General features: G+C 45.0%; 1 protein-coding gene across 1 annotated transcript in view; it reads right to left on the minus strand.

Moving 5' to 3' along the window:
• TMEM161B (transmembrane protein 161B) overlaps positions 1-13,995 on the minus strand; it is a 190,933-nt gene that overhangs the window by 72,314 nt on the left and 104,624 nt on the right. Inside the window, exon 10 of the mRNA XM_069224915.1 lies at positions 299-473. Coding sequence (XP_069081016.1) covers positions 299-473 — 175 coding nt within the window. The remainder of the gene's footprint in view (positions 1-298; positions 474-13,995) is intronic.

Genomic DNA, 13,995 nt, shown 5'->3' on the forward strand with positions numbered 1-13,995 from the left:
GAAAGAGACCACTATGCATATATATTATTTCAAATGAATCATGCTTACGAATCAGAGTGTTATTGGAGCAGCTAGTAGAATGACCAGCAAAATAGAGAGAAAAGTAGATGAAAGGGATTCCCAAAAACAGACCAACTGTTTTCCCTCGTGGAATGCCATCGAACAATATAACCTGATGGTATAGAACTGCATACTAATATTTGAACAAGATTAGCACAGTTTAGGATAAATTAAATCTTACTTTTCAAATAGGTGTAAAAGAGCATCGGAACGCACTGTTGCAGCTCTTCGCTCTTACCATTTTCTGCAACTCTACTGTGCTTATTCTGCCAGCCTCCTTCTTCATCTGCTCCACACATTTATGGGCTACATTTAGGTAAGCTTGGAGGTGATGACGCATCACAGCAAGCCGCAAAGTGCACAGCAAAATAATAATCCACAGGCGCAGTGTATCAAATGATGCTTCTGTCATTCTGAGGAAAACAAAAAAGAAGATGTTTTCAAACAGATCAGTAGGACAACAAAATTCAAATTTAAAACAAGGGAGTATGATTGAGTGTATGCTCTCACAACCACCAAGACTCCGTTTACCACATCAGCTTACCTTAACATAAGGTTTATTTTTTCCCCCATTCAGACCACAGACAAAGATGTACAGGGAATGGATGCCATGTGGCACCGGAAAGACCAGGGCTAAAGGACAAGGAGCACAAGCCACTAAGTTGAACAAAGAACATTTATTCTGATGTAATTCATAGCACTTAAAAGGAAGACTGCAAACAACCATAAACCCAAGAGGAAGGCAACCTCAAAATATAACAAAAACAGACTAAAGCTCTATATAGTTGACATTGGAGCAGAAAGCAGGCAGTCTAAGTCCTATATAGGTAAAATCAATTAATACAATGGAGTGGATATCCAACACAAATAGTTCTAAACATGGGGTAGTGCGCAGCACGCTTAGTTGCTATGCTAATCCTAACTGTTTAACCATGACACCAAAGGAGGCTTCTCCAGTACACACCAAGTTCGACATTGGAAACCGAGATGCATACCCAGTGAGGTATGAATGTGCTGGGCAGCCAAACATGATAAAAACCCCATGAAGGTTCCAAAGACTGCCCTATAAACGACAAACTCAAGTCTTCTTGCACCAACCGAATCGAGACCTTTTGAGTGCCCTCTTGGACTTCAAATATAGAAAAGGGAAAAGGGTTCATTTCACAAATCATAAAACAATTGGTCTACAAAAAAAGGAGGATAGGTCTTAGAACTACTTGGTCATTTACAGAGAAAATAAATCTGTACCAGATTCCTCAACGCACATACAATTATTTATCTTACTTAATGTTATAGTGATACTCCATAGCATTGTACCTTTTATTTCCTCAGATTCAAATGGCTTATGGATCACACCAAACTCAGTACTGGTATTTAACTAGAAATAGTATTTACTGTAAGTATGTTCACATTGCAGTGGGTACAACATACAGCTGCTTGGCTGCTATTGAAACTTCTGAGAAGGTCTAAGATGGCTCTGGCGTTAGCACAATTGCATTGGCTTCCTTTAAAGGAAAGGGTTGCTTTCAAGGCGATGTCCAATTGCCACAGTATTCTTAGCAAAAAAAGGTCCTTGCTATCTACATTCGCTGGCCAAGCCATATGTCACAAGTAGAAATTTACAGTCAGTGGAAGCCTGTTGGCTTGTAGTCCCATTTGTAAAAGGTGCGTACCAGAGACGCCTCCTTTGGTGTCCTGGAGGCAAAAGGGTGGAATTCACTCCCTTTATCACTCAGACAGGAGCCCTCCGAGCTAACCTTTTGAAAGAATTTGAAAACGTGGCTCTTCAGGTGCAATAAGAAACATAATGAAGTCGGCCCAGGGATGAATAGTTGAACTGTTTCCTGCAGTGCTGGGACACCTCTAACGAGGTAGCTATGTGCTTTATAAAACTATTATTATTATTTTCAGTCAAGGTGCTCCTTTTACTGAGCAAATGGACGCTCATACGTGCCCCGAGATCATTGGAACTCAGGAAAATTTTAAGGAGAAAGTATATTTTCATGGTCATTTACATATGTTATTAAGTGGAATGCAGTTTGCAAAAATGAGGCTGACTTTTTGGTTTACTTTTGTGATTTGCAATTAGCACTATACAGTGCAGAGAACTATCCACATTGTTAACTTGCAATGAACCCGTTTTTAAAAGTCATTAAGTAAACCTGATCTGAACCTATTAACTAAAGAATCAGGTAGAGGTTTAATGACACAAGATGAGAAAGAAGTCACAACGAGCACAAGATCGCAAAGGGCAGTGCTCATGCTTACCAATGTCGCTGGCAGCTATGGCTAAACTACATTCAAAACCCACAATGACGGCATCTGTGAAAACGGGATTGGTGATTTAAACTGTGTTTGACATCAGAGTTGGGCTGGCCTAAAGGGCAGCCTGATGGGCTGGTTTGACATGTCAGCGTGTGGGCCGGTTTTTGGCTGTTTTTGTACTTTGTTGATTATTTCCAGGATTTTCGGAGTTTCTCAATATTATCCTGTCATCTTACATATACCACTGCTAATGTTACTCGCGGTAACGGACAAATTCCTGCAGAGTCAGCTCCTTGTGCATCCCAATGGCGAAGAAATACCACTTAAGATTTATCCTAAAAGCAAGGAGCTCCATTTTCAGGTGACCAGAAGTTGGGAAAGCACCTAGGAGGATGTGGATTTACACATATTTTGGAACTAGATATGCTGTTCACTATTTTCTCATAGGAATGGGCCTATTAGGAACAGGTCTGTAGTTGGCTGGGTTGCTTACATCAAGGATAGGCATTTGAAGAAGGGGGTAGAGAGATAGATTAAGAGGAGAGAAGTCAAATGGTAAAGAGAGCCATAGCCGTCCTTTAAAGCCTGCCATTAAAATATGGGAAGAGATAATTATAAAGACATCTCAAGTTGCACATCACAACAACCATGAACTTACTGAAGATTTGTAGAGCAAATATCAGGTAGAAGGCAAATGATCAGCTTATGCCCTTACCATATATACATAAATCGGAGGTACTTCCTGTACAGTTGCAAATGTAAAATCCTTCAGATCTACTGTCCATTACAGGCTCTCCAAGAACAATAAGATGTGCGTCCTTGAAGTGAAGTACTCATTCAGGCTGTACATTACCACTAAATGCATCGCCTGGCCACTTCACTGCCTGACAACAGAGCATCAAAGACAAGTTTATACAATATGTTATGCGTAAGAGTTATTTAAATAAAAATAAGGATGCGAAGTAGTATCCTGGGTGGGGACTAGTTGAGATGCACCTGCAATGAGCTCAGGAGAGTGGGCATGCTCATGAGAAAAGCCAAAAAGCAATAGTGCCTCATTGATTAAACAACCATTGTCACACGAAAGATGGAATGATCCTGCATGCATATGTAATAAATTCTACCATTTTGACTTCAGAATTATTCTGAAACGAGATTAAGGACAGGGTTCACAAACCCCTCTTTCTACCACACAGAATAATTGGCAAGTTAAGGCGGCTGAAAGGGGAATGTACCCTGCCGAAGCCAACATATACCTTGAGATGACTACCCGGTAGCTGAGGACACAGCTGTGTGAGTGTGGGCTACTGGGTCTCAAAATAAGCATAGGATCCCCTATCAAGAATGGGTCAGCACCAGCAAGAAGTCTAGATTTAACAAAAGGTATGAAATTACTGCTTGCTTCCTGCCTTTCCCTGTGCCCCAGGCATCAGTAAAACAAAGAAAATCAGCAGGGAGCACACCATTTATGTCACATGCGCCACAACATCAACTTTTTTGTGCCTAAATAGTCGAGTGTTGTGCGGAAGCAAAGGTCCTGGAAAAGCCAACATTAATCTGGAAACTGAATGCCATGTAGATACTGACATCATAGAAAGATCACATGATAGATAGGGCTCTCCATGCAGCCGCGTATTCATGGTCATCTGAGGAGGAGCAGGCCTTTGCCAAAAATAGAACCCAGAGAACAGTGATTATAAAACATATGCTACAAAACCCAAGACTGAGGAGAAAGCAGGCCCTAATGCCTTACCATCAGCTCACCAAAGTTTAGAACAACCAGAGGCCTCCGCAGATCTCCCATCTGCTTCTACTAATGAGGACATTCAATAGGAATCGCTTAACTTCGAAAAGATGTAACTGTCTTTTGTCAAGATATGGAGACCTTTCAAGCTGATTTCGACAACTTACTACAAAACGTAGAGACTAGATTAGATTACCTTGAAACAACCTGTTCAAAACAAGCACATGAACATGATGAAGTGAGCACCTGAGTTACAGAAACTGACAAGCAATACAACGTACTTCTGGATAAAATCTAGGATGGTGAAAACTGTTCTAGGAACACTCATTTATGTATCAGAGGCATCATCAAAGAAGTCCCCCAACCTAAACCTGACAACGATGTCCCAAACCTCATTTGTCAAATACTGCAGCTTATGAATTACTCTGAAGAGCAAGTTACTTACCTTTGGTAACGCTTTTTCTGGTGGATACACTAGCTACTTGTATTCCTCACCTAATGATTCCTCATCTAATGAATTCTCCCCCAATGCGCAGCATTCAAATGGAAACTTCTTTCCAGCTCTGCATGTCGGCGAGGACGTCACAATTGCCCGACTCCACCCGGCTCCGTCTGATGTCATTGTGGCAATAAAAGGTCCCCGCCGGCGTGCTGACGTCAGTTTACACCATTTTTTATGTGCCTTTGAGGCGAACAGGTGAATACCGACATTCCATACTCATTATGATTGTATCCAAGAAAACGTTTATACAAAATGTAATCAAATAGAAATAGCAAACAATATCAATATATATCCGCAAGAATACAGTCATAAATATATACAAATACATATAGATACATACATAAGAATATATATATACACACACATATATATATATATATATGTATGTATACATATGTGTATATATACATATATGTGTGTATATATATGTGTGTATATATATATATATATATATATATATATATATATATATATATATATACACACATATATACATACACACACACACACATCCTCTCATAATTCAGCAATAAACAAATATACATATATTCACCCAAGGAAATCTCGGTATGACCAGACAGACTACGGGCAGGCAGGTGGGACCCTGAGGAATCCACAGGTAGCTAATGGAACCACCAGAAAAAACGTTACCGAAGGTAAGTAACTTGCTCTTCTGATGGATACGCCTCACCTAATGAATAGAGTCCTAAAGCAGTACCGCCTCGGAGGTGGGTGTCTGACCGATCATACCAAGAAATCCTGCAGCACAGACGTGCAAAATGGCCATCCCTCCTCACCTCCGAGTCCAAGCAATAATGCTTTACGAAGGTGTGGAGGGACGCCCAAGTCGCAGCCTTACAAATGTCTGCCACTGGAAACCTCTAGCCAGGGCCGATGTGGCCGACTTAGCCCTGGTGGAATGGGCTCTTATTCCAACAGGAGGAACTTTCTTTGCTAATGAATAACAGATCTTAATACAAAGAACGACCCGCCTGGATAGTGTTTGTTTGTGGACGGCCTTCCTCTTCCCCACGTATCCGACAAAGAGTTGGTCGTCCAAGTGGAACTCTCTCGTCCTGTCTATGTAAAAACTCAAGGCCCTCCTTGGGTCCAGTCGATGTAGTCTCTCCTCCTCCTTAGATGGATGTGGAGGAGGATAGAATGACGAGAGCTGCCCCAAATGAAAAGAAGTCACTACCTTGGGGAGGAAAGCGCCCTGGTCCTCAACACTACCTTGTCCGCATGAAAGGTCGTAAAAGGAGGGTGAACACAAAATGTAAAAAATGTAAATTAGCACTTGTATAGCGCACTACTCACCCGTTAGGGTCTCAAGGCGCTGTACTCATACCGCTATGGAACCCCTCCTGGCTTTTCCCTGTGAGGCACCCACTCCTGAGCACCCCCAGGGTGAAGCCAGGCATCCAAGCGCTGTTGGGGCCGTTGTGGATATTAAGCAAGCTATTGCCCAGAGTTGCTGAGTGGGACCCATGAATTAGATTAGGCACCGAGGCGAGAATTATCTGGTCAAGGGGAATTGAGCCCAAGACCTGCTGAAGCGGGACTTGAACCCTGGTCTTGAGCCAGATCTCTGCTTCAGGGTCTGCCGCTCTAACCATTGAGCCACACTTCTCCACAAAGAGCTTGAAGCTCACTTACACCCCTAGCAGACGTGATGGCCGAAAGAAAAACAGTTTTTAAGACTAAAAGTCTCAAAGGGCAAGAATGTAGAGGCTCAAAAGGTGAACCCATTAAAAAGGTTAGAACCAGATTTAAATCCCACTGGGGCATAAGAAACGGAGTGGGAGGAAACCTATTGGTAAGTCCCTTCAAAAACCTTAATACTAAAGGGGAGTTGAACAAAGAGTTGATCAGGTAGGCATAAGAAGGCTGAGAGAGACGAAAGATAGCCTTTGACAGTAGCAACAGCGCAGCCTTGCTGTGCCAAGGACAATGCAAACAACAATATGTCAGACAAATGGGCACTTAAGGGATTAATTTGCTTCTCTCCACACAAAGTAACGAATTTAGCCTATCTGCTCGCATTGACAGATTTGGTGGAGTGTCGCCTGGCCAATAAAATAACATCCACCACATTCGGTGGGAGAGAAAAAGAACTCAGACTGCCCCGTTCAATCTCCAGGCATGAAGGTGCAGGCTCTGGAGGTGGGGGTGTAGAACCTGCCCCTGCGACTGCGAGAGGAGGTCTGCCCTGTAAGGGAGACAGAGTGGAGGGCACAGTGAGAGAAGGTCCGTGTACTACACCCTTCTTGGCCAATCCGGAGCTATTAAGATGACTTGGGCCCGGTGGTCTTGGTGAATCTTCCTCAGAACCCAAGGAAGCAAGGGTATAGGGGGAAACGCGTAAAGCAACTGGCCGTTCCAGGACATCTGAAACGCATCCCCCAATGCTTCCTGCACCGGAGACTGGAGGCTGCAAAACAATGGGCAGTGCGCGTTCTCCCAAGTGGCAAATAGGTCTACCTGGGGAAATCCCCACATCCGAAAGATGGAAAGGACCAGATCTGGATGAAGACGCCACTTGTGATCGGCCGAGAGGAGCCAACAGACTGTCCGCACGCACGTTTTGAACCCTGGCCAGATGGTTTGCCATTAAGCAAATCCAATAGTCCCGTGCCCAGGACGAGAGCCGCAGAGCCTCTCTGCAGAGAAGGTACGACCCTACTCCTCACTGCTTGTTGATGTACCACATCGCGGTCGTGTTGTCCAGCAGCACTTGAACCGACTGACCGCGAAGGGAAGGGAGGAAGGCCTTGAGAGCCAAACGTATCGCCCTCAATTCAAGCAGATTGATATGAAACATCGGCTCCACTGGAGACCAATGACCTTTGATCTCCAGGTCCCCCAGATGAGCTCCCCACCCCAGAGTAGAAGCATCAGTTATCACCGTAGCCACTGAAGGTGGTAGTGAAAAAGGCCTTCCTTGAGAAAGTTTGCCGTCCACAGCTCACCATCGTAGATTCGCTGCAGTGTCTCTGGAGATCTTTATAGACTTGGCAAGATCCCCTTTGTGCTGAAACCACTGCCTGCGGAGGCACCACTGAAGAGCCCTCATGTGCCAGCGTGCATGAGTGACCAACAGAATGCATGAAGCAAACAGACTGAGCAGACGAAGGACCTTGAGGACTGGAACAACCGCTCCCTCTCGAAACATTGGAATCAACGCCTGAATGTCCTGAATCTGCTGTGGCAGAAAAAAGGCTTGATTCAATGTTGTGTCCAGTACTTTCCCTATGAACCGGAGGCGTTGAGGGCTCAAGGTGAGACTTGGGCACGTTTATCGAAAAGCCCAGACTGAACAACAACTGGGTTGTCATCTGCAGGTGATGCAGCACGAGCTCCGGAGACTTGGCTTTGATCAACCAATCGTCTAGGTAAGGGAATACTGCTTTTCCCTTCCTCCTGAGATTTGCTGCAACCACCGCCATCAGCTTCGTGAAGACTCCAGGCACGGAAGTAAGACCAAAAGGAAGGAACGCAAACTGATAGTGTTGCGACCCCAGCACAAACCGGAGAGTCGCAAGTCGACAGACACCATCCAATCCTCCTTGCTCAACGGCAAAAGCACCTGTGCTAGAGTCAGCATTTTGAATTTCTCCTGTTTGAGGAACCAATTCAAAATCCTCAGGTCCATCCTTTCTGGGGATCAGAAAATACCTTGAATAACATCCCTGACCCCTTTCCTGCTCGGGAACAAACTCCACTGCACCTTTTGACAATAGGGATAGGACCACCTGTTCTAACAACAGGAGATGGTCTTCTGAACAAAAGGAAAGATGGGGAGGGAAGGGAGGAGGAATCTCCCGAAAGGGAAGGGCATTGTCTTTCCTCACAACACTGATGACCCACGAGTCTGATGTGATCATCTCCCACATGGGAAGAAAAAGAGACAACCTTCCCCCTACAGGAGATACATGGGATGCAATGGTTAGAGGACTAGGGTTGCTTCCCCTGTTGCACCCCCCCCCCCGAGGAAGAGGCAGGGTGCTGCTGTTGGGTGGCCCCTCTAGGGTGGACTCTACCCCGCCCCCTAAAAGATCTGTAAGGGAGACTTGAGGGCTGCTGGCCTGTCTGCTGCGATCTTCTATGAAAGGACGCCCCTCGTCCAAACACCCTAAAACGTCTTAACGACCTAAAAGGGGTCGAAGCAGCTTGAGGCCCAAGGACTTCGCTGTTGCCTTACACTCTTTGAAGCCTTCCAACGCAGAGTCAGCCTTAGTGCCAAATAACTTATCGCCATCAAAGGGCAAGTCTAACAGAGTGGCTTGGACATCTGTAGAGAACCCAGACGTACATAACAAAGCATTATATCTGGTAGCGATGGATGTTCCCATGGCTCTGGCAACTGAGTCTGTGGTGTCCAGTCCTGATAGTATGACTTGTGTCGCTGCAGCCTTGGCACCCGTAAGGAGTCCTTGCAAATCCTGGGGCATATCAGGCAACGCAGCTTTAGCTGCATCCATAACAGCATTAATGTATCTACCCAGGATACACGTGGCATTTGCGCCATGCTGCAGGACGAGAAAACCTTCTTTGCAGACTGCTCCATCCTTTTGGACTCCATGTCGGATGACACACCAGGGAAGGAGCCAGGAGCAGTCCGCGATGAACAAGACGCCTGTACCACCAGACTCTCTGGAGATGGGTGTTTTGAAAGGAACCCAGGGTCCCCTGGAGCTGACCTATATCTTCTGCCCACTAACCTGTTCACCACTGATGAAGAAACAGGCTTTCTCCATACCTCGACAATGGGATCCGTGAGAGCCTCATCAAAAGGCAGCAATGGCTCTGCAACAGCAGTGGCAGGATGTAGCACCTCCGTCAGGATATTTGTCTTGACCTGGGCAACAGGAAGCAGGAGATCTAAGAAATCACCAGCCTTTCGTATCACAGAATGAAACGAGGCTGCCTCCTCGGTAACTCCCCTGGTGAGGCTAAATCCCACTCCGGGGGAGTATCCAGCCCACTGGCAGAGTCTAACCCCTGAAAGTCACCCAGGGGCTCCACAATCTCCCCTTCCTCAAGGAGCTGTCTCCGGTACTCTCCTTCCTCCAACAATCTCAGGTCCTTCGGGAGCGCAACTCTGCCTTCAGCCCTGGCGTCGACAAAGCTGACAGACGTCGAAAAACGGTGTCAAGTAGGTGTCACTACCCGATCTCCGGACCCATCAGACGCCGGAGATGGATCCATCGGTGCCGTGGACAGCCGATCTCTACCAACCGACGCCATCCGGCTTCGGTACGACTCCATCTGGATAGACACCGGCATCAAAGGCCTTTCCACCGACTAGCGCCCCATGCCGGACAGAATAGCATGAACTATAAGGAGCCGGAATGGCTGAATTAAATGCCAAGGGACTAGTGGGGCCATCCGGCGAATCACCTCCCGGCGCCATGTTCTGAAGCATGGCAAACATGGCCTTAAGGAATGCTGCTGGATCCGATCCCGCAGTAGGGAAGAAAGGATACTCCTGTGGAGCCGGATCCTGGATATCCGACTGCGCCGGAGAGAAGCAAGGACTCCGAGGTTCCACCACCTCAAAGACCGACGGCGCCGGAGAAGTCTGCGGAGTCGAAGGCTGGGGAGTCACCGTCAGACTGACCTCCCATGACTTATGGCGCCGAGCAGATGGAGACATCGACCGGCTTACGCTGGAATGACGCCAGAAATCGTGATGGCGCGCTTCCTATGACTCTTCGCCGACTTCCCCGACGAAGATCTATGGTGACTCCTCTTCTCCTTTTTAGCCTTTGCTAAAAACAACTTGGCTTCACGCTCCTTAAGAGCCTTAGGATTCATTTTCTGGCACGAACCACACTCCTGAACGTCGTGGTCTGAGCTCAGACACCAGAGGCAGTCATTATGCGGGTCAGTAACTGACATACGGCCTCTGCATTCTCTGCAAGGCTTGAATCCTGACTTCCTTGGAGCACACATTTCCGAAAACACAAAGTATCCCTTTCAACAGCAATCAACACAAGAGCTGGAGAAATAACCGTTATGGAAGGCACTGAAAAAAGGGAACTGACGTCAGCACGCCGGCGGGGACCTTTTATTGCCACAGTGATGTCAGCCTGAGCCGGGGGGAGTCGGGCAATTGTGACGTCCTCACTGACGTGCAGAGATGGAAAGAAGTTTCAGTCGAATGCTGCGCATTGGGGGAGAATTCATTAGGTGAGGAATCATTAGGTGAGGAATCCACAGGTAGTTGTATCCATCAGAAGTGATATTACACAGACCTCAATGTGTGATGGCAACAGAGACCCTTAACCATCCCTGGCTAGAGGCATATAGGACATAGATATATAAGGCATATGGAGATTCCAAAATCAAAGTGATAAGATTATGCATTTTCTTCCAATGCCCATAAGTCACATTCCAGAAAAGACTTCTTACTGCCAAACAGACCAGTTCTCTTGAAAGTGATGTCAACAGATTTAGGCTTTCAGCAATTATCAGGCCATGCCCCTGATATTAGGATAGGCATCTCTTCTCTCTTGGCAAGACACTTGGAATTAAATGAACTAGTTTCCAGGAACATAGCCATAAGAGACTCAGTCAAAGAAACCTTAAATAATTATTTCACCAAAAATGAATCAGGGAATCTTCATGGGACGTGTTGTGGGAATGATCAATGGGGCGTTGGGGCAAGCTGATAGCACATGCTACCACTTTTGTTAGACTAGACAAAAAAAAGGCCAATAGAACTACAGCAAGAGTGAACGGTCCTTGAAGCCCAATACAAAAGAAATTGTTTCTTTAGAATATGAAGGGACTTAAAGGCCAGAGGAGAATTATAGAATCTACAGGCACACGATATAGCCCAAAAAGTGCACAAAAAAAAAAAAATATATATATATATATATATATACACACACACACACACACACACACACACACACACACACACACACACACACACACACACACACACAATAACAATATTATGAAACAAGCACTGGTAAAAGGTCTCATCTATGCAAGAGCTATTTATTTTGCGAATCTGTTTTAGCCATGTTGTACACGAGCGTGGCTGCTGTTCAGCATGGCTAAAAGTTAGTGGTGTACAGCGGAGTGGAATGTGGGAGTTGAATGGTGAAGAGCGGAGATGTGTTGTAGAGTGACGTGGCGGAGAGTCATGCACTGGAGAAGAATAGTGTGGAGTAGAATGGGATACACTGCAGTGGGAGAGTAGAGTGGAATGGTATAGAGTACACTGGCGTAGGGTGTTGCAGAGTATAGTGCTGCAAACTACATTGGCATTGAGGGAGTGCCATTGAATTCAGCAGTGTACAATGTTTGTCAAATGCAGTGGTGTAGATCAGAGTGGTGCATAACAGTGGAGTGACGCAGAGCAGAGTGATGCAGAGGGGAGTAGTGCAGAGTTGAAAGGCAGAGTGCAGTGGTGTAGAGTATAGTGGAATAGAGTGCAGTGGAGTAGTGCAGAATAGAAGGGCATAGAGTTCAGTGGCGGACAGTGCAGCGTTGCAGAGTAGAGAATCAGAGAGAAGTGATGTACAATACAGTGACAGAATGCAGTTGTGTAGAGTACATTGGCATAGAGTGCAGTGGTTAAGAGTAGAGTAGATTGTTTCAGAGTAGAGTGAAGTGGCATGGAGGGGTGCAGGGTACAGTGCAGTTGCGCAGGGTGGCCCAGAGTGTAATGCCATAGAGTAAAGTGGTGTAGAGTGCAGGGTAGATTAGAGTGGCGTACAGTGGATTGGCATAGAGCGCAGGGGAACAGAGTGTAGTGTTATGGAGTAAAGTGTATTGGTACAGAGAACACTGGCATAGAGTGCAGTGTTGCAGAGTGGCATAGAGAACAGTGACAGAGTGGAGTTGGAGTGGTGTAGAGTGTAGCAGCGAAGGGTGCAATGGTGTAGGGTGTGAAAAATGAATTGGCATAAAGCAGAGTGGTACAGGGTAGAACAGAGAGACACAACCTGAAGTGTTTTAGAGTATTCATGGTGTGGTAGCACGCTGGGATTACAGACAACACATTTTCTACTGAAATGAGCATTACCTTTGCACAGACAGACAGTTTTACTAATAAAACTATACAGTGCACAGACGAAAATGTGTGGAAATGTCATCACAAAGTTTAATGATTCGATTGGATCATATTAAATTATTTGTTTCCAACACACTTCAGGAATAAACAAAGTGCTTCATTTGTGCGTTCATAATTCTGTTATATTCTGAAAAACGTATACAGTTCATTTAAATGTTGTTGTAAGCTAGAAAAACTATCTTTCCTACCCCAAATATCCAGCAAGTTGTCACATAAAACTTCTCACTTTGAAATCACAGAAAGAAAGAGACAAAACGCCCTCAAAAGACAGAATCTGACATTTGACCTCTGTCTTTGCACAGCAAATGTGAGGAGATAAGAATAAGATATACAGGCCTGTTTACAGAAAGGGATCACACAGGAGGATACGTTTGAGCAAGGGAAGATACAAACTCAAGCTGGACAGCTTAAATCAATTAAAGCCGGCAAATGGAAAGCAAGAAAATATGAGTAACAAACCACAAAGCTGATTGCAAGCAAGGGGCAGAACGCATTCCTAGGTCAGATTTCTGAATGTCCCCAAGATATCTTTAGCAAACCAGACAGCTAAGCTGTCTTGTAGACTGTGACCTAAAAAGAGACAAAGCTGACAAACTTCTAGCCTTCAAAATCAGGAAAATAAGAATCAGGAATAATGTTAGACAGATTTGAGATCTTGATGGAACTATAAATTCTGATGACAATTAAAAAAACACTAAATATTAAGTTTTCTACAGTTCTTAGGCTGGTGAGCCAGCAGTCCAAGAAACCTACCTCTCCGATAGTACATTTCTGCAAATCAACCAAGAAACTATAGGGTGCTAGACCTACTCAACCACCCAGAGAAGTTTTGAAGCCAATAAAAGAAAAGATGTTTGTCAAAGCCCTGAGCCCGATGGTTTTCCCACCTTGTTGTATAGGGCGTACAGTGACTTACAGCCAGGGCCTTGGTCAGGATGTACAAGTACTTCCTAAAATCATGTTCCATTACACATTCAATGAAGGCCTCCACTCTTACTTTACTACTAAAACTAGCTAAAGATTCACTAACCTGCAGGCCATATAAGTCTAAAGCATTATCAAATTGCAAAGTGAAAATATTAACGAGAATCCTGGGTTAGCAAACAGGAAGGCATTTTGGTAGGTCCAGTTTTGCCTTATCAATCATGTTTTATAAAGACCATAACAACCAATGAACAGGGACATTAATGGAAGTGGCAGAACAAGAGGTACTCTCAATATCTCGCCTTCCTTTGGATGCCAAAAAGGATTTTGATCAGATAGAAGGGTGATACCTATTTAAAGTGCTAGATAATAGCACTTTGAGTTCATATGAAAGAATACATAAAAGCTAAT

The sequence above is a fragment of the Pleurodeles waltl genome, chromosome 1_1, assembly GCF_031143425.1.
Source record: "Pleurodeles waltl isolate 20211129_DDA chromosome 1_1, aPleWal1.hap1.20221129, whole genome shotgun sequence".
NCBI classification, from domain to species: domain Eukaryota; kingdom Metazoa; phylum Chordata; class Amphibia; order Caudata; family Salamandridae; genus Pleurodeles; species Pleurodeles waltl.